At 39.3% G+C, this 20,589-nt stretch overlaps 1 protein-coding gene across 2 annotated transcripts in view; it reads left to right on the forward strand.

Moving 5' to 3' along the window:
* LDAH (lipid droplet associated hydrolase) overlaps positions 1–20,589 on the forward strand; it is a 127,846-nt gene that overhangs the window by 15,508 nt on the left and 91,749 nt on the right. For both annotated transcript variants that reach the window (XM_075086717.1, XM_075086718.1), the window contains exon 2: positions 1,322–1,480. In XM_075086717.1, the coding sequence (XP_074942818.1) occupies positions 1,322–1,480 (159 nt within the window). The remainder of the gene's footprint in view (positions 1–1,321; positions 1,481–20,589) is intronic.

The following is a 20,589-nucleotide window of genomic DNA, read 5'->3' on the forward strand; positions in this document are numbered from 1 at the left end:
TTTGATACAGACAGTTTTGTGGTCTTACCAAGCACTGTTCTCTGTTCCAAGCGATGCATGTGTGTGATCGTACTCCAACAAGGGCAGGCCTCTGATGCTTCATTTGGTAACTGCACCTGTGGTTGCAAATGGTTATGTTGCAGATGCTTGCTTATGCCGAAGTTCATCTTGATGACATTTTAATTCACAAGTAGTCACCTGATGAAGTAGCTTTTCTACCCCAGGGGGGTGGGGGAGAGCATCGGAAGAGCAAAAGTAAGAGAACTCATGGGTTGAGATAAGAACAGTTTAATAATTAAAAATAAAACTGTAATAATAACAACAATAACATAATAGAGGAAAGGAAAATAACAAGGGAGAGAGAAAGGTGAAACCCAGGGGGTGGAACCAACCAAACAACAAATGATGCATCCGTCGCCCAACACCACCAGTCCCCGAGCTGCTTCCCCCAGCCAACTACCTCCAGTTAATATACTGGGCATGATGTCATACGGTATGGAATATCCCTTTGGCCAGTTTAGATAAGCTGTCTTAGCTGTGCCCCATGCTCTGCCGGCTGCACAAGAAGCCGGGAGGGGAGGCAAGGAAAAGTCCTTGACTGGTGTAAGCACTACTTAGCAAGAACTAAAACATCGGTATGTTATCAACTTTATTCTCGTACTAAATCCAAAACACAGCACTATACCAGCTAGAGTGAAGAAAATTGACTCTATCCCAGCCGAAACCAAGGCAATCATTTGAAAATTTCTAGAGAAGTAAATTATGCTGCCCTTAAAATGAGGAGCCCACCTAGTGCTATAAGGCATTCTAGTAATTAACATGTTCCTTTTGGCCTCTGGTATTTTATTTTGGGTTTTATTCTGGTTGGTTTTTGGTGGTTGTTTTTAAGTGATGCTGGGCTCCCATAGTTGTGGCACACAGAACTCACAAAGACATTCATGTAGAGTTCTGTTTGATATTTTTTCTTCTGTTTGCCTTGAACAGGTTTCAGCTGAATCTTTTCAGTGGACAGTGTGAATAAGACATTTAAAATTATTTGCCTTTAAGGTAGAATAGATTTTATTGTTCAAATTATCACCGTATATTTCTGTGACAAAAACTTGAAAGTTGCTTTCTTTCATATAGTAGTAATGTGTCAACTTCTACAACCTATTCAAACATCAAATATTGAATTGGGCCTCTCTTTACTGGAGATGACACCTGTTTGGGGCGGGTGGTTTGGGTTTTTTTACAATTATTCAATGGGAAGGTATAATAGCAAAAAGCCAGCTATGTAAATATTTGCTGATCTATTATAACAGTATCTTATTCTGTCTAACAGCAAACACGAGGTCAGCATCAGAAGAGCCAGTCCCATTACATGAAGAATTTATCTACTGTTGCGGAGCTGCTACCCATGTCTTAAAGTGTGGGCCCTGGAAAGACCTCTCAAAAGATGAAAGCAAAAATCTGCCCAGACTCTTATTCATGATTATTCCTGGTAAGGGTCTTTTTTTGTTGTTGTTGTAAGTCTAGAAATGCGATGATTGGAAAGGGTATGTTTAATTTCAAAATTCTCTCTTAGGTAAGTGGTAGAATTTGGCCCACGCATGTGGCCAAAAAATCAATAGTACTGCAATGGCAAAATTTTTGTTATATTTGATTATTACTGTTATCTTTATCCATAACGGTGCCGTAAGGTAAAATTAGGATGTCTCACTTGTTTGCTCTGTGGTGATGGCAGTTGCTGACAGCACTGTGGGTTTTTTTTCCCCATTGCTCTCTTTCCATTTATTTCTTGCACATTAAAGTGGTACTGTAATGTCAGCCGTGTGCCAACTGAAAGATGGAAGTAGTTATTTTTTAACTTCGATTTTTGCACATGAATTTCTGATAAGCCTCTTGAACTCAATGAGCATCATATAGTTCTGAGTTATATTTAAATCTGGTCATCTAGCATATGTTAAAATTAATGGAGAAGTCCTAAATTCATTGAAGCTGCCAAAGAACTGTAGTAGTTCTGCCATTAGCAAAAGTAGAGCTTGAGCCCATTGAAACACAGATATTGTGACTCTTTCACTGCCTTAGTGTTTGCAGATTTCTAATGCTTCCTATAGCTTCTTTGAATGTTTTGGATGCTATTGTTACTTCCCCTAAATTAGTGGAGCAAATAATGACTCATCTGATTATCCAGATTTTTGGCTCACTGTTCCTGTCAAAGTGTAGTCTGTTGCTGTTTATGGGCCAGTGGGTGGCTTGGTCCGTCCGTAGTGGTGAAAGAGAGCACAGGTTCAATTTTTTAGTTTTTTTTCTAAGGTTTTTGCCCCATTGAATATTTTATGTTAGTTTATTTGGACGCAATGATTTTATGCGTTTGCCTCCTGGATTTGAATAATAATGTAACTTTTAACCCAGTGGCGTTGAAGTTTAAATTCTTTCCTAAACTGAAGAGAAGAAATAAGCCTCCTATGATTACATCTTGTTACTGTTTTATGGGAACAAATCATCAAACACTTTTTCCAGAGGTACAAGCCTGATTTTATGCTTTTCAATTGCTGCTTTCTTCCAGTTGAGGCATTTCCGGAAGGCTTAAATTTGCAGCTAAGTTAAGCATTTCTTTTCCCCCCAAGTTCTGGAGCTTTCACCTGAGTTCAGGTTGTAACACCCTTGCGTTTGGGTTGGTGGTAGAGCCTGTAACTAGGGTAAATCTGTAAAGATAACTTATATCAGTAGAAAGATTTGTAGGGGAAGAGCACGAAAGTCAAACAGTAGCATCCAAGGCAAGGTACCTCTGCAAGGCATGTAAGTTATTCTGCTCAAAATATACCAAGTCACCCAGACTTTATGGGCTCTATATTCATTACAGTAAACTTTTCGTGCATGAAAATGTAGTGGCATGGCTACATGGAGCTTATTTCCTGCAGAACAGGTCTGCGGAGACTCTTTAATAAGAACATCTTACATTAACTAGATAGGTATCCAGAAATAGGCATCAGTGAAATATTCAGAGTGCTTCTGTCATGGTCTGCAAGCTTTTGCAAGCAGCTGATTTATGGTTTTGCTCTTATTTCAGAATTATGTTGATAACAAACTGGAAGTTCTCTCACTGAGAAAGCAGTTAGAAAGGACAGCAACCACGATAATGCTATCTTCATTTTAGATACCCAAATTCAGTAATGAATCAGGTTACCCAAGCGCCTTGTTGTGGCTGGCAGGAAGCTGACTAGGGCCTGGCATAACGTAATGCAGTTTTGCTTCTCGTAAATCAAATGTTTTTTTCTAAATGTATATTCCTCATTTTTAGCCTTCAAGGGAAATTCTGTCTGGCAACACAAGAATACAGCCTTAGGAGGGATCCGGACATTTGGGTCATCTGGCAACATGTTTATGTACCTAAACAGTTAGGGTTAGATAGCATTCCCCTCATGCTTTTGTAATTTCCTGAGTATGAAATGCAGAGCCTTTCTGGAGTCCAGCAATTTTCACACTTGAAAGGCATGTATCCCAAGTTGAAATTCTTTATGGAATGAAATAAAGAGGGGCAAAATCGTAGCTTGGTACAGGTCAAGGAAAGAAATACCCAGACAAGGGCAACTCTCACTCAAAAAGGAGAGTATGAACAGCCAAGTGTTCAGTGATCTGAACCAAGCATGGGTAGTCCTACTGCATGTGATCTGTTGTTCTGTGTATTGAACTGCTCTGGTACATACTTTTCCTGTCTTAATGAAATTCATGCATATGATTTTGTTTATATGTAATCAAACAAAATGGGGTTGGTGGGGTGCGTATAGAAGAGGAAGATGATAAAATTCTCAGCTTCTGCTAGAACATAATTGTTGCAAGAGATTTGATAATAAATCCTGTATACTCATTTTTGCTGTTGTTTTGAGTCAAATTTCTTCATAATGGGGAGGATTTCTCTTTGGTCTGACATATTTTTTTAAAAACAAAAGTGGGGGGATGGGGAGGAAGCTGACTCCAAAACATTCTTCTACTCTGAAACTGATGGCAAATTTCCCACTGACTTTGAACGAGGCAGGATTCTGCCTCCTGAGGACTGACAGCTCACTGTGCTCAAAGCAGTTGGAGTACAGAATGTGCAGCAGAGTTCAGTCTCATTTAACTAGAACAAGCCAATGTTTTATTGACGGCAGTCTGTGTAAACTTAGCATTTGAATAAAGTTTTACTATATTAGTTGAAGTGTTTAATGTGTACTTTTTTGTTCCATAACATTTTTTCCTTGTGTAAGCAAAACCTCCATATAGGAATAATAATGTGTTTACTGAAGTAATTACTGTGTAAAAGGCCCAGTTTTTCCTCAGTCCAGAATATGTGCGTATACTTGTTTACCTTTCTTAATATGAATTCTTTTCTATTAAAATCGATGAGATTTACTCATGAGAGTAAAGTTAAATGTGTACAGTTGGAGGATCAGGTCCATGGTTTTCTGGAAATGTAGGTGTTACGGAAAGGACAGGAATTTTTTTTTTCCTCTTGTGTCATAAAGTGCTATTTTTCCTTTTGCAGTGTTTGTTTAGTGTAAAATTAGCAGTGAAGTATAAAATATACTACAGCAATATTTAACATTGCTTGGGTTCATTGGAAACCAGGATCCACAAACTGCAATGGAGTATTTTTTACTGTTTTCAGAGTATCTGTCTATTTGTGTCTGTGTATTTATGAAACATTTAACTTTGTAAATACATACATTACATCTTTAAAACCACTGTACTGTTTAGCTCATGAAGATTTGCTGTTCATCAAGTTTTTCTCACCTTTCATTGCAGGAGAGCATTGCAATGCCTTCGTTCCAGGCTTCGTAATTTTTGTTGCATTGCTGTAAACGATGCAATTTTGTTATTTGCAATCTTGTACTCAGGAAGTTTAGTTCATGGTTGATAATGTGTAATGTAAATAACATCTTTTGTGGTAAAGCATGCTACACAAGTTTTGTGCATTAATATACAGAAATAATTTCAGAATTCGGTTCTTTGTCATGCATGCAGAGTACTCCCTGTGCTTGCCAAGTTCCGTCATCTACCTGCTTGCAGTAGGATTGCTGCTGGTGATTGGATCATCTTATTGTTCTACCAACTCATACAGTGACTTGCTGATGTTTAAGGCCTACAAGGACTTAACCAGGCATATTTTTTTAAGTATAAAGATTTAATCTCCTGAGCTAATCTTCTGAATCAAGAGTTGCTTATGGTTTTCTGCACAACAGAAAATGGGGGCCTGGATTCTGATCTTTTGCTAGAGGTAGTTACATGTGCTTACTTCACATGACTCTTGTCACTTGAAGACTACTTAACTATTTTTCAGCAGCGAAAATAGTGTAAACAATTTGCCTGAATTATGACAAGTCTTTAATGTGTTCTCCCTTGAAGTGAGACTTCCTGTTAGCTTTAAAGTCCTTGAAGTTCTAATTTTGAGTATAATGTAAGGACTCTGAAGAGCTTTCAAAATATTATCTGGCTTTGTCTTCAGCTGCTGTTTTGGTATTTAACAATCATCACCCTCAGCATCTGCATAAGAAAAGTTACATTAACAATCACTGTATAATAATACTTTGCACTAAAACTAACCGTGTAGCCCTGAAGCATAGTTCCTTTGTGTTTTGGTTTTTTGACTCCCCCTAAAACAGGAGTTTTTGAAGTTGTTAACCATTCTCTTTGCTCTGCAGAGGTGACAGGTCTCCTGTCACCACCAGGACCAAGGGGTTTGCTTAATAATAAAAGAATCTATTTCCTCATGCTACAAACGATGTAAAACATATTTACTCCAATTCTCTTTAATTTGGTTTTAGAATGTGCTTTAATTTATACAAAATTTATGTGGTTACATGTGCTTGATGGTATGTAATTAGTATGTTATAAACCGTTCATCTGCCAGAACTGCATTGGACCTAGTAAGGACGGATAATATTGGCAGGTTGGTTGCAGTAGGTAGCTTCTGGCAACCATGGCCAGAATGTAGCCCAGAATCCTGTATGTGAATCTTGGTACTTAATGCATGATTAGATCAATTAAAAGAAGGTAGATGAGAAGTGTTATGTGAAGCAAAATCTGATTTTGGAGTAGACACCACTGAGTTACCTAAGGAAGGTAATTCCATCCTCTCAGACACTACTTTTAAAGTCAGAGGCCAGTGTCGTCTCCACCAGGGCACAGTAGTGTTCACTATTTACTTTTGAAATACAGCTGGAGGAAAGGGGAATGCTGCTGTCATGGACAGCCAGGTTTAGAGGAAAGATGACTTTTTACTTCCTGGGCAAGGGTACTTCTGGGTTCTGGGTCATGTTGTGCTCTGTATGCTTTGTGCTCATGGTCACTGAAAGAGCTCCAGCAACAATTCTATGAACTAAGTCAAGAGCCTGTTCTATCTGATTGGACAGCTTGCATGCCGATGCCTAGTTGTATAAATATCTATACCTAATACATTAGGCAGTAAAAGCTGTTCTTTCCCTCTTTCTGGTTTTGTGGGGCTTTTGTTGTGGGTTATTTTTTTGGTTTGTTTGGTTTTTTATTTTTTTACTGAATAGTGACAGGGCATCAGCAGTAGGAAAAAATGTCTGTCCAGCCTCACCTCATCTTTTGCCTCTGCAGTTTTGTCACTCTCAGCCTGGTTATGAGAGCTGTTCTGTGATTTGTTTTCTTGGCTTTTTTTTGGTTGGTGTTTTTTGTGGGTCTTGTAGGTTTTTTAGGGTTTTTTGTTTGTTTTGATTTGGGTTTTTTTTCTAGGGTCAGGCTGGGTCAATGTCACCTAGTGCAGAAAGGGATTCTAAGGCCCGATTTCATCCAGCCTAATATTAAACACCTAATGAAGATGCTAAAGCGCATAAATTCATAGGTACTTTGTGTAATCAGTAGCTAGGGATGGGCACTGCCATGAGCATTTCTGCCTACTGGAAGGTTAGGTTGCTGTGCAATGTTGTGAAGTCTCCAGCTGTGAAGATAATAAAAGCTTGACTGGGTGCAGACCTGGGCAGCCTGCTCTAGCTGACCCTGCATGAGCAGGGCGTGGGCTAGGAGATCTCGGGTGATCCCTTCTGACTTTAATGATCCTGCAAATGTCACCCATAGACTGGCCATCCAGGATTCTTGTCCAGACATAAGAAGATAATAAAAGAAAATATATGGATAATCTTAGATAAATACTTGATTAGAGTTAGCCATTTGTTCAGGAGTTGTAATTTAAGGTACCCTCTCCTTGTCTTCACAGCCGTACTGCACAGTCAATGCCTTAATACTGAAATTGGGTTTGTTGAGTGTTAGGAACCAAATAGAATTAAAAATCAGTAAGGAGTGAACTATGGCACTTAAACATAGTACAGAAAGAGTATGCCAGAAGAGGGAGCTGTTTTAAAGATTAGAAGAAAAATAGAGTGGTTTTTTGAAAGCTTATTGCTGTAGTAGCCAGCTATACCATGTACTAGCAGGCTTCAGGGTATCATCTGAATGCATAGGTAAGCACTGTTTCTCTAATCTATGCATATCACAAAAAAATTTGTAGCTTTTAAGACCATTTATGTGACAGTGATTAATTGGTTATGTTGATTGCTGAAGATCATAAAAATGCTTTTTACTTGTGTTAGGGGGAGTGAAATAAAGGAAGTCCAGCTAGAGCAAAGAATATAAGGATTAGAGTGTGGGGGCTTTTGTTCCCAGCCTTTCCACTGGGTTGCTTTTCAACAGATGCCCAGTCATCCTCACAAACTGTGTACCAAACCACCAAACAAATCTTATTTCTTCATATTTGCAAAATTTATATAATCTGTCACTCAAGTCTCTAAGCTAGCATTCAATTACAATCAGCTAACACTAAACAAATAAATTAGCACTAAAAGCATAGCTGTCTAGAGTGAGACAACCAACACTTCCTCTCCTGGAATGTTTAAATCATTGACCAACTCCATGGGCAGCTCCGCTCTTACTGACTGTGTGAAATTCTTGTGCTAGGATGTATATCATCATCTGATTGTACAGCACTAGATACCCAAATGCAATAAAGGAAAGTAACTAATCGCATTTGAGTACTTCAGTTCTGTATTAAAGGACATTCATTTAACTTTGGATTTTGGTGGTTTGAATCCTTTTAGAAGCAATGAGAATTTTCAGATGAAAGTCAGAGTGTAATTTTGAAATAAGCTACATACAACTCCTGTTTACACAATAGTTTGCACTTTATTTTGCTTTATCCTATATCACATAGTTTTGATGACCTGAGGCTGAAAAGCTATTTCCTATGTGGAGGTGTATCTTCCATCATATTAACACTGTGCTTTCTGTATTTATTTTCACTTCCTCTACTAGCATAACACATAAGAAGTTGCACAGGTTCTATTACATGTGCTTATTTCGACCATACCTCCCCAAGTAGAGCAGTGCTGCCATTGTCCATCCTCAGCCGAAGCAACGGACCAGAGAAGGAGGGAAATGTATCACCTTCATTTCTGAGCACCTACTATTTAACATACCTGGTCCAGAGAATCAACTTAAGACCCTTGTTTAGCTGGAGTCTTGGCTCCCTTGACAAGGCATGTGGAGGATTACGCGGCTCAAAATGACATCTAGTCCAGCTGGCACACTTCAGTCACATGTGGCTAATCAGCAGGAACCAAAAATATCTCAATTTTGCATCTAAAATTCTGTTCTGAGGTAGATGTTTATATCCAAATAGCTAAGCAGGATCCCTTCTCTGTGTGTACGTAGATACTCACTGTATTTATTTAAGAAAGGTTTTTCTTTTACATATTAGCTTAGCAGCAGTGTTCATCTGTTCTCTGGTATTTGCAGTGCTTGAACTTAAACTTAGTCCTGAAGGTTGTTATACTTGACCAGGGTATTCACTGTAGAACGTCATGCCTAACTGCAAGAGAGCCAGGAGAGGATGGCAGTGAATCTGCAGCCCTTTCATGGAGAGAGGAAGAGAAATGCTATGCTCTTTTGTCATGGCGTTCCCTGCACAACTAAAACGTAGGACTTGAAGCAACCACTTGATGCTTTGAATGTATTACTTGCCTGCTGGGCTGCTCTTCAGATGGGCTCTGGGAAAGCTAGCTGCTCTTCCTAAAATTTTCAAGAGTGCCTTTCCCTGATCCCACCTGCCTGTGGGATCACCTTATGTGATTGACATCATGTAATAGGGGTCTTCTTGGAAGGTCCTACCATTCCTGCTTTATTAGCAGGTGAGACTTAAGTAATTGAACCTCTGTTTGGATTTGGGCAGCCTGTAAGGAGACGGGGTGGCAGGACTGGGCTATTCATAAACCTCTTCCCTTCCAGTAGCTTTTAGAATCATTAAGTAAGGTATAAAGCAGACGTTGCTGAGTCTAAAGTAGAGTAGAAATTAGAAACTGTAGAGTGTATATTAAGACCCACCAGGCACTGGCAATCTAAGAGCTTAGTGCTTGAAGCACTTAAAAAACTTCCGAAGGCCATTATTTCACAATCCAAAATGTTTGTCAACAATACTGGCATAAGGTATTCCTGTTCCCACCACACTGTGCCACTCCACCCCTCGGTTATGCCAGAACAATAGTTTGAGAGATCATGCTGTGAATTAAATAAATACATACATTTATTTCTGGGGTCTTTTTAAAGCTGGACCAGTTCCCTGTTTGGGTTCACAGCATGGCCCCACAAGAGTTATGCCAGTGAAATTCAGGCGCTGGTGAGCCATGGTAGGGGGGTGGGAATGACAGTCAGGGGAGAAGGTGGGAGTTCCTTCAGCTGGACTTGCTGCAGCACTTCCTGTTGTTAAATTATGGTGTGAGTCCACAACATGCAGCACATAAATGTGGGTTCACACGCTTAGCCTTGAGACTTCTCTGGAAGGAGTTGGTATGCCACCAGTCACACCAGGTGGTAGTGGTTCACCGAGAATGCTTCTCCCTTGTGGCTTCTGCTTTTGTTTACACTGAAGCTCCAGATGAAGCTGCCAACTCTTTGCATTTGACCCTGAGTTCTTAGATTTTGACACGAAGAATTTGTATTTTCCATTGCTTTGATTTTTTTAAATTCTCCTGAATAAAAAATTTGCAGTGTGACAGGATCTTTCCTACTTTCCAGTTACTGGTATACATGTTGCAAAAGCAATCAGTGGGAACAGACTACACTGTAGAGTTCAATGTTTGTGTTGTGTAGCAATCCAGGTAAAAGGATCTACACAGAGCAAGATAACATGTTTTCCCCTTTTCCTGTGACAACAGGTGGTCTTATCAGCAGATAAAGTAGTAAGAGCACAGCTTTCTATTTCAGTGAGACATAAACACAGCAGAACACTTTTGATACGTATGGTTGCCTGGGATATGTATTACAAATGACCATGTTTTTTAAATTTGCAGTTGAACAGGAGCAAAAGCACACACAAAAAAAAACCCCAACCCTGTCTTCCTGATACTTCCAAAGCCGCCACTTTGAACACTTCTAGCCAATTATTTATCTCTAGCATGAATATTCATAGCTTAACTATGAGATCAGTCTTATTTTCAGCTGACCATGTTTTCTCAGATGACACTGCATATAAGTACTGTTAACTGGTAGACTTCTTAATGATTAGTAATGCTTTAATCTTCATGCATAGATTATTTGGTTTGTTTATTTCTCATTTATAAAATGGGAATAATGACATCTCTCTCAGTCAAGTGCTTGAGGACTTGTCAATGGGATGTGCTGTCTTGACTCAGGCCAAAGTTCTTTGACGGCTCTCCCCTTCATTTCACTGAGCTAAATAGTTTGACTTCCTGTGAATTTTATTCTTGGAGGATAACACTAATTTGTCTGTACCTATTTCATTTATACTTTTAACCCCCATAAAATTTTAAATACATTGGTCAATTTTCCCCATTTTTTTTCTGAGACCTAGGGACTCAAAATGGAATTAAAACAATAAGAGATTGGCTCGAAGGTGTACATAGAATCATAGAAGTATAGAATGGTTTGGGTTGGAAGGGACCATTAGAGGTCTTTTGCTCTCTACAACTGCCTGGAAGGAGGTTGTAGTGAGGTGGGGGTTGGTCTCTTCTCCCAAGTAACAGGTGATAGGACAAGAGGAAATGGCCTCAAGCTGCATCAGGGGAGGTTTAGACTGGGTATTAGAGAAAATGTCTTTACTGAAAGAGCGGTCAGGCATAGGAACAGGCTGCCCAGAGAGGTGGTGGAGTCACCATCCCTGGAAGTGTTAAAAAACGTGTAGATGTGGCGCTTCAGGACATGGTTTAGGAGGCCTGAGGGTGTTGGGTTGATGGTTGGACTTGATGATCCTAGAGGTCTTTTCCACCCTTAATAATCCTATGATTCTAGGTCATCTAGTCCAACCCCCCTGCAGTGAGCAGGGACATCTTCAACTAGATAGGTTCCTCAGAGCCCCGTCCAACCTGACCTTGAATGTCTCTAGGGTTGGGGCCTCCACTACCTCTCTGGGCAACCCATTCAAGTGCTTCACCACCTTCACTGTGAATTTTTTCTTCCTTATATCCAGTCTAAATCTACCCTTTAGTTTAAAACCATTACTCCTTGTCCTGTCACAACAGCCCTTGTTAAAAAGATTGTTCCCATAGGCCTTACTAAAAAGGTGCTGGTAGAGTACCCCTGAAGGAAAGGTGTGTGTTCTGTCCTGTATTATGTATTAGAAAATTCAGTTCTATGGACACTGCTCCTCCATTATTTTTACTGCTATGGACTACTTGTTTGTGACTATTATTTTAAAATATGCTGACAGTTGTGCTTTGTTTACTGGGTCAGGCCACCAGCTTCCATTGTCTTTAGAAAAGAAAAAAATCTTTCATTTAAAATAAAAGCTTCCTCATGCGAAGAGGAGCCTGTATGTCAGATCTAGGCTTGAAATATGCCACTTTTGTTGAATTTCCCAGTGCTCCAGAAGTACTTCTGATGGGGGCTTGGCACATTTGAGCTTGTTAAGTCTGAGGCAGGGTAATGACAGGATGGTTGAACATCCAACTGTGCTTTTACAATATTTTCCTCTACTAAATCTGGGTGGCAGATGTGACTTACTGAAGTGGCTTACTGAAATTTCTCAATCTGCAGCCTTCTTGCAGTGTCTTCTCCCTGCTAATGAGGTGTCATTTTCAGCATGGATCCTTCCTCCCTCGCTGCGTGAAGCATAATTGGGAGAGGAAGTGAGCCCTCTCCTGCTGCACGCAGAGGCTTGAGTTGGATGGAGTTATGGAAAAGTTGTGTTCTAGGGTAATTTGCTTGATTTGACCATTTAAAAAGGATCTGTTTCTCTTCATATGATGTCTGAGGCAGAAGGGAAGAAGGAATTACCTACTGAAGGACCTACCTAAAAAGGAAATCCAGTGCTTCCATGTGTACTGTGTACAAATAAAGCAATTAAAATGTTTAAAGCTACAGCACCAGTGTATAATGTACGTCTTCCTTTCTGGCAACTGCTGCCAGAAGGACCTGAGGTGATAGGGATTTGCTCTAATATAAAATATTTTGACCTAGTTATCTCTGAAAATAATAAAAAATAAATATCTCCTTTCAGATTCTAGTCAACACATGGCCTCATTTCTATCCCAATAGTAATTCCTATGGATCACTGAAGCTATATTAGAAATAAATTTGACCCATAATATTCAATATCTATGGAAAACAGTAGAGCCAAAAATTCAGTAAGTCATAATAGCTCTTGCTCTTGTTTTCCTGTTACAGCATGATGGAAGATTTTGAATGTTGTTCTGATTTCCATTTTTGAAAACAATCCTTGGTTATTCTTGATGGCTTTAAAAACTCCCATATGAATAAATATGTAGTAATACATACTCATGTACTGCCTTCCACCTTTAATTTTGGATCTTTTGTATCTGTTATAGCAGCCTTCTCTTAAGCGGGAGAAGCTCTTCACAAGAGGTCTTAAATGGTAAACATTTGTTCTTGTGAAGTGAGTTGTGTTTATGAAGGAGGAAGCTGTTTGCCTGGATGGAGTGTTTGGGTTGAAGTCTTTGTGGCGCATCTACTCAGGACCAGTACTAACAGCCTAACTGCAAGACCTTTTTCTTCAATTAGAGATACAGCTGTGTCAGTGCAAAGAATTGTTTCCTAAGGTTGTGGATTGGTTTATCCATAGGCAGAACAGTTTGTTCTTTTGCCTTGGGTTTCTGAAGACTGATGAGAAATGGAAATGCAGAATTCATTGGCAAAATCACCTTAGCCTATTTGTTTGAAATATTACATTCCCGTGACGGTCTTGATACACAAAAATTGCAGAAACACATTTCAGTCTTTTTTTCTGAAATTATCTGTCTTTGTGTTCCCCATTGCCATATTTTTCCCCATCTGTCATTTTATTCTAAAAACTATCTTAAAAACCAACAACAAACCCCAAAACCTAATAAACCCAAAGCCCCCAAACCCATGCTTTTTTGTAACTCTGACCAATATCACAGCCCAGAGAACTCTGTGATACAGATTTGAAAATGTACTTTCTGGTGCCTTCTGAATGTATTGTTTGCTTCCTCCTTGTATATTATTCAAAAGTGATCAAATCTGCAGAGCTGTTTATCTGCACAAAACAAATAATTTGTGGTTATCTTGTTTTGAATTGTTTATTTTTCCTGTCTTTGTCTTTTTCCTGCTGATGATGTCTCACCAGGGTGGTTGTTATTCAGATGTGTTTCATAGGATTTCTTGTGAACCCATTTGACACCGAGTCCCATGTTCCTCTTCTGCACACTTCCTTTGTTCTCCCCCGTTTTTTCAGAAGGAGGTTTGTTCTGCTGGTCCAATTCTGCTTCAGCCCCCGAAGCCGACAGAAAAATTCCTGCTGGGAATTCTAGACCCAGTGCAGAACTCACTGCAGCCCTCTGCCAGCATCGGTTGTAGCACAGGTTGGATCAGAGAGACCAGCCACATCTGGGGTGTTAAAAGTCGTTAAATCTGTCCTCATCTTCATAAGCAGATGCTTAAGAGACTCTATTTGTGTAGGTGTGTACCAGGAGACCAATTAGATATGTTAATTTTTCATTTGCTGTGGAGAAAACAGAATAAAAATTATTTCATTCTAAGCACTAGAAAATCCTGGTTTCTACCTTCAAAAAATGTAGTGAAAAATTTACTATTCCATTATAAACTCCATTTTTTTCAGTTTTATATCTCAATCTTAACACCCTTCCAAGAACCATTAGTTTACAGGCATATTAAAAAATAATTAACAAAATCAAGGCTTTTTTTGTACTTACATATCTCACCTGGTTGAAACATTAGAGGTAACTATTGAAATACATCGGTGGGCTTTATAACCCTTGCAATATCATGTGATCACAAAGTCCAGTAGGTTTGCAGTGAGCAAAATCAGGATTTCAGACTTTGTATCTTATGTGCCTGGAGGGATGCTGCTAATTGTTCATGTGAGAAGAGAGGCATGTGCTTTCCTGTCACAATTTCTAGCCGGGAATTTTTATTCACAGGCTTCAGATGCAATTGTCACTGGGGCAAAACCAGCTGTGTTAGGTTAATTCAGGTTTATCAGGCTATCCATGGGATTTCTTCAGAGGTAAATAAACCTGCATTTGTCCTGAAGGTGGAACAGTGTTAAAGAACAGCAGGTAAGCTTATTTGCTCTGCAGAATGCTTATAAAGGATGTGTATTATAAAATCCTATATGTAAGTTTTATAGCTGCATCAAGCTAAAAACTCTGTGTGTGTGTATATATATGGAAAAAATGCGAAATGTTCTTAAAAAATCTCTCTTATAAGCTGTGTTACAGGCACCTGGCTGAATCCTTCTGAGATCCCTTATTTTCACAGCCCAAGCAAATATATGAAGGTGCTCTCCAGCCAAATTCATGATTCTAGAGTTAGGGAGGATCAAACAGAGCTTTCACATGTGTTTCTGCATAATGTCCTTGTAATTGTTTGCTCTTTGGCTGATTCTGCTCCCCTGGTGTATGGACTACACAGCACGAAGAATACCAGTCCCCTAGATGTGCAAACAGGTGAAAGCTTAATTGACGTGACTTTATGACGATCATTCAAATGTTATTTGACATGTTTTATTTAAAATCCCTTGACCCTCTGTGTCAGAGGAACCTCTGTGTTTCCTTTTAAGGCCTGATCACCATCCGCGGTGTTAGTTTCTGCAGTTTTCTCCCGAGTGTGAGAACATCCTTGTGTTTTTTACATGCTCCATTTAAATCCTTCTGACATCTGCGTGGGCTGCTTTCCGTTCATTAACATAGGGGAGCTGCATCTTCTTCCATGGTGGCTGGTCAGACGCCAGAGGCAGATCAAGTTTCCTTGAGCGAGGAACATGTGTCATTTAGGCTCTTCGATCTGGAGCTGGGAGCTTTGGCAGCTCTGTGAAGAGGCAGTAAGACTCATTGCCACAAAAATGATTTTTGTGTGGTCCTGCTGTGTGCCCCAGGCTTTCAAATGTGATTTATGGCTGCTCATTTAAAAAAAAAAAGTCTGCATTTTTTTTTTTTTTATTGCAGGAGATGCTCATTTAAATACTGCAGCTTACACACTTAATTCTGAAACTGTGAATTATTTATAAAATTAAACTCATGGTAGTTGCTGGCATATTTTCCAGTTCCTCAAAGTTCTCTGTAAACCCACTGCTAGCTGTGTATTTCCCTTCTTCTATTCATGTAGCAGCCTTTATGGTCCTGCTGAGGTCCCAGAGCAGGCAGAAAGCAACTGCTAGAGAAGTGCATGAAGCACCACAGCTGAATGCCAGCTGCTGCTCCCGCAGATGGTCAGACTTCTGGAGACACGACTGAAAACCCTGGGGAACATCTCACGGGACAGTGCCCAGAATCCAAAAGCTTGTTTCAAAACAAGGTGCAAGAGATCTCGTCTCTGTTTGGGATGATTTAGCTACACATAATTTTCTTCTCCTTCGCTCCCCACCACTCTTGGCGTTTACTCTAGACTGCTTAAATCAGTCCTCTTCAATTTAGATATCCCTTCCAGAACTGCTAAGAATTATTTTCATTTTGTGTTTTAGTCTCAATTTCATTTGAGTAAGCTGTATATATTTTTGACCCACCCCCCTGGAGAGAAGGCTTTTCCTATATGTTTTGGCGTATATCTTTGTTTCTAACCTGAAACATTTTGCTGTTGTGGTGTACCTTGTACGTTCCTCAGTAAGTCTGTGAATTATTTTTGCACAGGGTTATCTAATGCTAGTGCTCTCTTAATTACACTTTGCATTTTGCATTCTGCTGCAGTTTCTATTGCAGAAGAATTCAAAATGCTTGACAAATTGTAAGCCGCAAAAGCTGTCGTTGCTTGTGGGGAGCAGCTATGGTCTGTGACTTTTTAAATGAGCATTATGTGTTTGTTGTTTTGCATTCGGAATTAAGCCAATAGCATTACACTGATTGCACCCTATGTATAAGTTTAAACTTCCCAAGTCTGAATAACTGAAGCGCAACATCTCAGATATTAGTATGTATTTCTTTTAAGACAGGCCAAGTTTGACTTTATGAGGCTTTGTACAGGAAATCTTGTGAAATCAGGATAAAAGTTATTCTTTGTCAGTGATATGTGGGGCAGATATTTTGTTTGTACAAATTACAAGTTGTTCTCTCTCCACTGCTAGCTGCCTTCCTAAGAAGGAAGTGGTTGGTATTTAAAATCTTGATTTGATGGAAGAAGCATTAACAAGGAATTGTTTGAAAGTGAAAGGAAGGCCAACGCATGTTTTAAGTAATTGTTTTTAACGAAATTGTTTCTAAGTAAATGTTTTTAACTATGTGGATGATTATAGAGTAGTAGTTCCAGTCCTTGAAAGCTTGTAGCTGCAGTATGTGTAAGTGGAGAATATTTACCTCCTATTGTAGTTCAGAGTTACACCTCCACACATTCAGCTGTCCTGTACCGTTTTGCTTTAGCTGTGGGTGGAACAGATCGGAAAAGGAAGAAGTGGATTCCTGTCTTCAAATTAAAAATAGAAAGACTTTGGGCTTAATGTGGAATAGCTGGATGAAATGCTGTGTATTACAGAGAAGAACAGAAAAGGTGGCAGGAGTCCTTTGGTTATTGAAACTTACGAGTGCACCAAATAAAGTGGCTGCACTGTGGTCTAATTCACTGGCAAATTGTCCCTTTGACTTACTCTTCCCATGAAATGCTTAGAAATCTTTTGCATATTAAGCTAATACGCAGTGTCTTTTAGTTTTGTGTCTTTTTCTGTTACAGTCACCATTTACAGCTATTGTTTAGAAGACTTCTGAAACAACATAAACACTGTTGAAAATTAAGCACAGTTGAGAGTAACTGCTCAAGATGTGCTTCTTGGTTCAGATGACTGCAACTTGAGATTTGCTGGCATGCATGAATGATTCAGGTGCCCTGAAGTGCCTGAGGATGGTGTGGTATTCACGTAACCTTCGCATCCTGGAGGTTAATACTGCATTGACTTATGGTTTCCATTTTTTGACACTTAATTGCTGAGTGAAAGAACATAGGCAGTTTTGGTTTGATGTACTGGGAAATCCTGAAAATGCATAAATGAGCACTGCATTGCGTGGGTGCCTTTCTGATGAAGCTGGTAGTTCTTTTCCTGTAAAACCAAATAGTTTAATTGAACAATATTTCAACAGCAGTAGGTGAGCCCAAACCATTGGTGATCACGGACTGCTGTGCATATCAAGCCCTAGTTATTTCCATCAGCTGTTACTGTAACTCAGTTGTATAAAAAAAAAACTTTATCTGTTCAGGGGTTTTGTTTGCTACCCTTAAAGTATTTTAACAGAGAACAGCTAAAGTAAAAACATATAAAATGACTGAGATGTGAGTTTGAGCTATATTAGGAGATAAACATTCTCGATTTATACATATTGCAGATGCAAACTTTCAAGAGCAGGGACTATTAATCTGCATTTACTTAAGTCAGTGCAAATCTGCAATAACTCCACTGAAATAGGAAGGTCAATAAAAAATACATTTATAGCTGCTTTACGCGTGGTGATTTCTCTATAGAAATCTGTGCTGTTAAAACCTTTGTTGTTGATTTCCCTTTCCATTTGTGCCAGCGGTTCTCATTCATACCCCTTCAAGGCATTTTAGAGTATCAGTAGCAGTTCTAACAGCTGACCTGCAGAAAGTCTTTCACCACGAGCAGATGCTTATGAAGAGTGGGGAAAGAGGGTTTCTTTTGCAGTTGTGGATCTTCTCTTTTACCTGCCTGAAATACACATCACATTTATCACAGGAAAAAAAAAAAATCCCCTTTCCCTCAAAAAAGTATTAGAGTGCCTTGAGTTTTGTGTAGTATTTGATGCAAAGCCTCGCTGTTAATAAGGAGTTCTTACTGCACTGCTCTTCAGATGGTGACTGAATCCTGAGAATACTCACATGGTAGGTTCACCTGGCTGATGATGGGAAAGAGCACCGAAATGTCTAGGACAGTTGTTGCCATTTCTTCCCTTTTCCATGTTGAAGGAGATAAAAATGTAAAGAAAAAAGGCTGGTTTTGAGATTAATTTTGTGATTCCTTGATCTTAAAATACCTAATTGCATTATGTTCCAGGACTAAGCGTAGTGCCAAAACATCATGATCATTTGTACTACAAAAGACACTATATTTTGGATTGCTGCTGCTTTCATCTTCAACCTTGCTGAAAGACAAGTTTCCTCTATGTAACATCAATCCAAGGAGCGTGACAGATGATGTCTAGATTTGATTTAATTGTCTCTGAGGCCCTCTATATTACATATTTTTGATGTATGAACTTGTATTGCAGTTGTACAGATGTGCGTTCCCTGTGAATTTTAAATTGTGTTTCTAGAAATCAGTTTGCCAAAATTTGATCGTGCATTCTGGAGTTTATATATACAACAGCTTTTTTTTTTTTTTTTAAATTCTCCTTTAATGTTAAGCTTACAGAGAGATGCTTAGAACATATAATAACTGATACTGTGGGGTTTGGGTTTTGGTTTGGAGTTTTTTTCCAAATCTCTGTATTCCAGTAAAGATAATGTCGGTTTAAGATCAGTAATTTTATTAATGTTTAAAAACCATCAGAGACACTTTCTGCATGTAAGTGTGGGACGAAGCATATGTTATATATTACCTAGAGTGGAAGGCTTTCCTACTCTGCCCATGTATCATCACTGGTGTGAGCAATGGCATCACCTCCCACGCAGTGTCTGTGCTGGAGGTGGCTTTGGGTGCCTGGTGCACCGCTGCCCTGCAGCGAGTGGGAGGTGCTCTGGAAGCCCTGGCCTGAGGGGATGCCTCTTGGGAGAGCAATGAACGTACTATGTGTTACCTGAAGAGCAAAAGGGTTGAAGTCAAACATGACAAAATGCAAATGCACGCTATAGAAAGGGAAGAGATGGAATAAACATAGTTTTTGTCTCAACACACCATTTCTACAAGTACTAACTTGATTACATATCTGATTCTTCTTCTCTGTCACTATCAATACTTACATAGCTCAACCTCTGTTATTACAATACAGGCATTTACACGTTTTTGTTTTCTCTCATACCCTTTCAGTAATGGATTTGTGTTATTTTGGGATGTCTTCCTCTTAAAAAGTGAATGCCTTTTTACACAATACTGCTCTTGCTGCCTTTTGCTGTTGAGGGTATCTAAACTAAGAATTGCCTAGTGTGTGAGTGACAGACATGTTACTGAGCAATTCTGGGCTTTCCTGGTGTCTAAATGGTAATAAGAAATCAGTGGAGCTACCCTGGAAAATGGCTAAATAAATATAGAGAAATTATATGTTTTTCTGTCTGTGTAGAATTTGTATGTATCCTGTGGGTATCAGGAAGCAAAATCCGCTTTGCCTTCATGTGGATTTACTCTCCAGTTTAAGTCCCTTGACACTGTCACTACCGATATCCAAAAGAGAGAGAAAGAAAGAGGGAATCGAGATTAGAGTTTTGTTTGGAAATCCTGAATCCCTACCAGATATATATTTTTATGTATGGCACAGTGTTTTAGTTTCCACTTCGGCAGTCGTACCTGACTTTCAATATTGTCACTGTTAAACACTGGATTTAGAGCAAGGTGGTCTGCTCTCTCAGGGCTAGCCAGATTTTTTCAGACACCAGCCACTTCTGAGAAGTTCTTGCTAAAGCTGATGGGCTGCAGGAGGAAGGACAGATTCTCTGTTGTTCTAGAGCACGCGGTTGAAAAGGGGAGAACTTCTAAGAGGTGTGGAAGAGGACAGAGAGAATATGAAGTTGCAAGCAGAAAAAATTAATTTAGTCCAATGAGTTTAAAATAAAATCATCCTCTGATTGAGGATCAGTACAGACCTTTGTACTGTCAGGATGCCATACACCTATTTTGAAGTGGTAACACTGAGATATTCTGGAGGGCAGACATCTGGATCAAGTGACATATGCTGTAGTCTCTGTCATATTTTTATAAGAACTGGAAGTTTCTTTGCCCAATTTTCATGTACCTGTAACTTGATGGGATAGCTAGGCAGCTGGTTGACCTCTAATGGAAAAGGAGATTTTTCTCTTGTGTTGGGCTTCAGTTTTAGGTTCTGCATTTTCAGAATAATTCCGTAAAATACTTCTCATGGATGCCATTGATCAATGGAATTAAACCAGTTCAATAGCGTAGCCCCTGGAATTGGGAAAATAAAAATGCAAACTGTCCTAGAGAAAATAAAT

Source organism: Phalacrocorax aristotelis, chromosome 3, assembly GCF_949628215.1.
Source record: "Phalacrocorax aristotelis chromosome 3, bGulAri2.1, whole genome shotgun sequence".
Taxonomy (NCBI): Eukaryota; Metazoa; Chordata; class Aves; order Suliformes; family Phalacrocoracidae; genus Phalacrocorax; species Phalacrocorax aristotelis.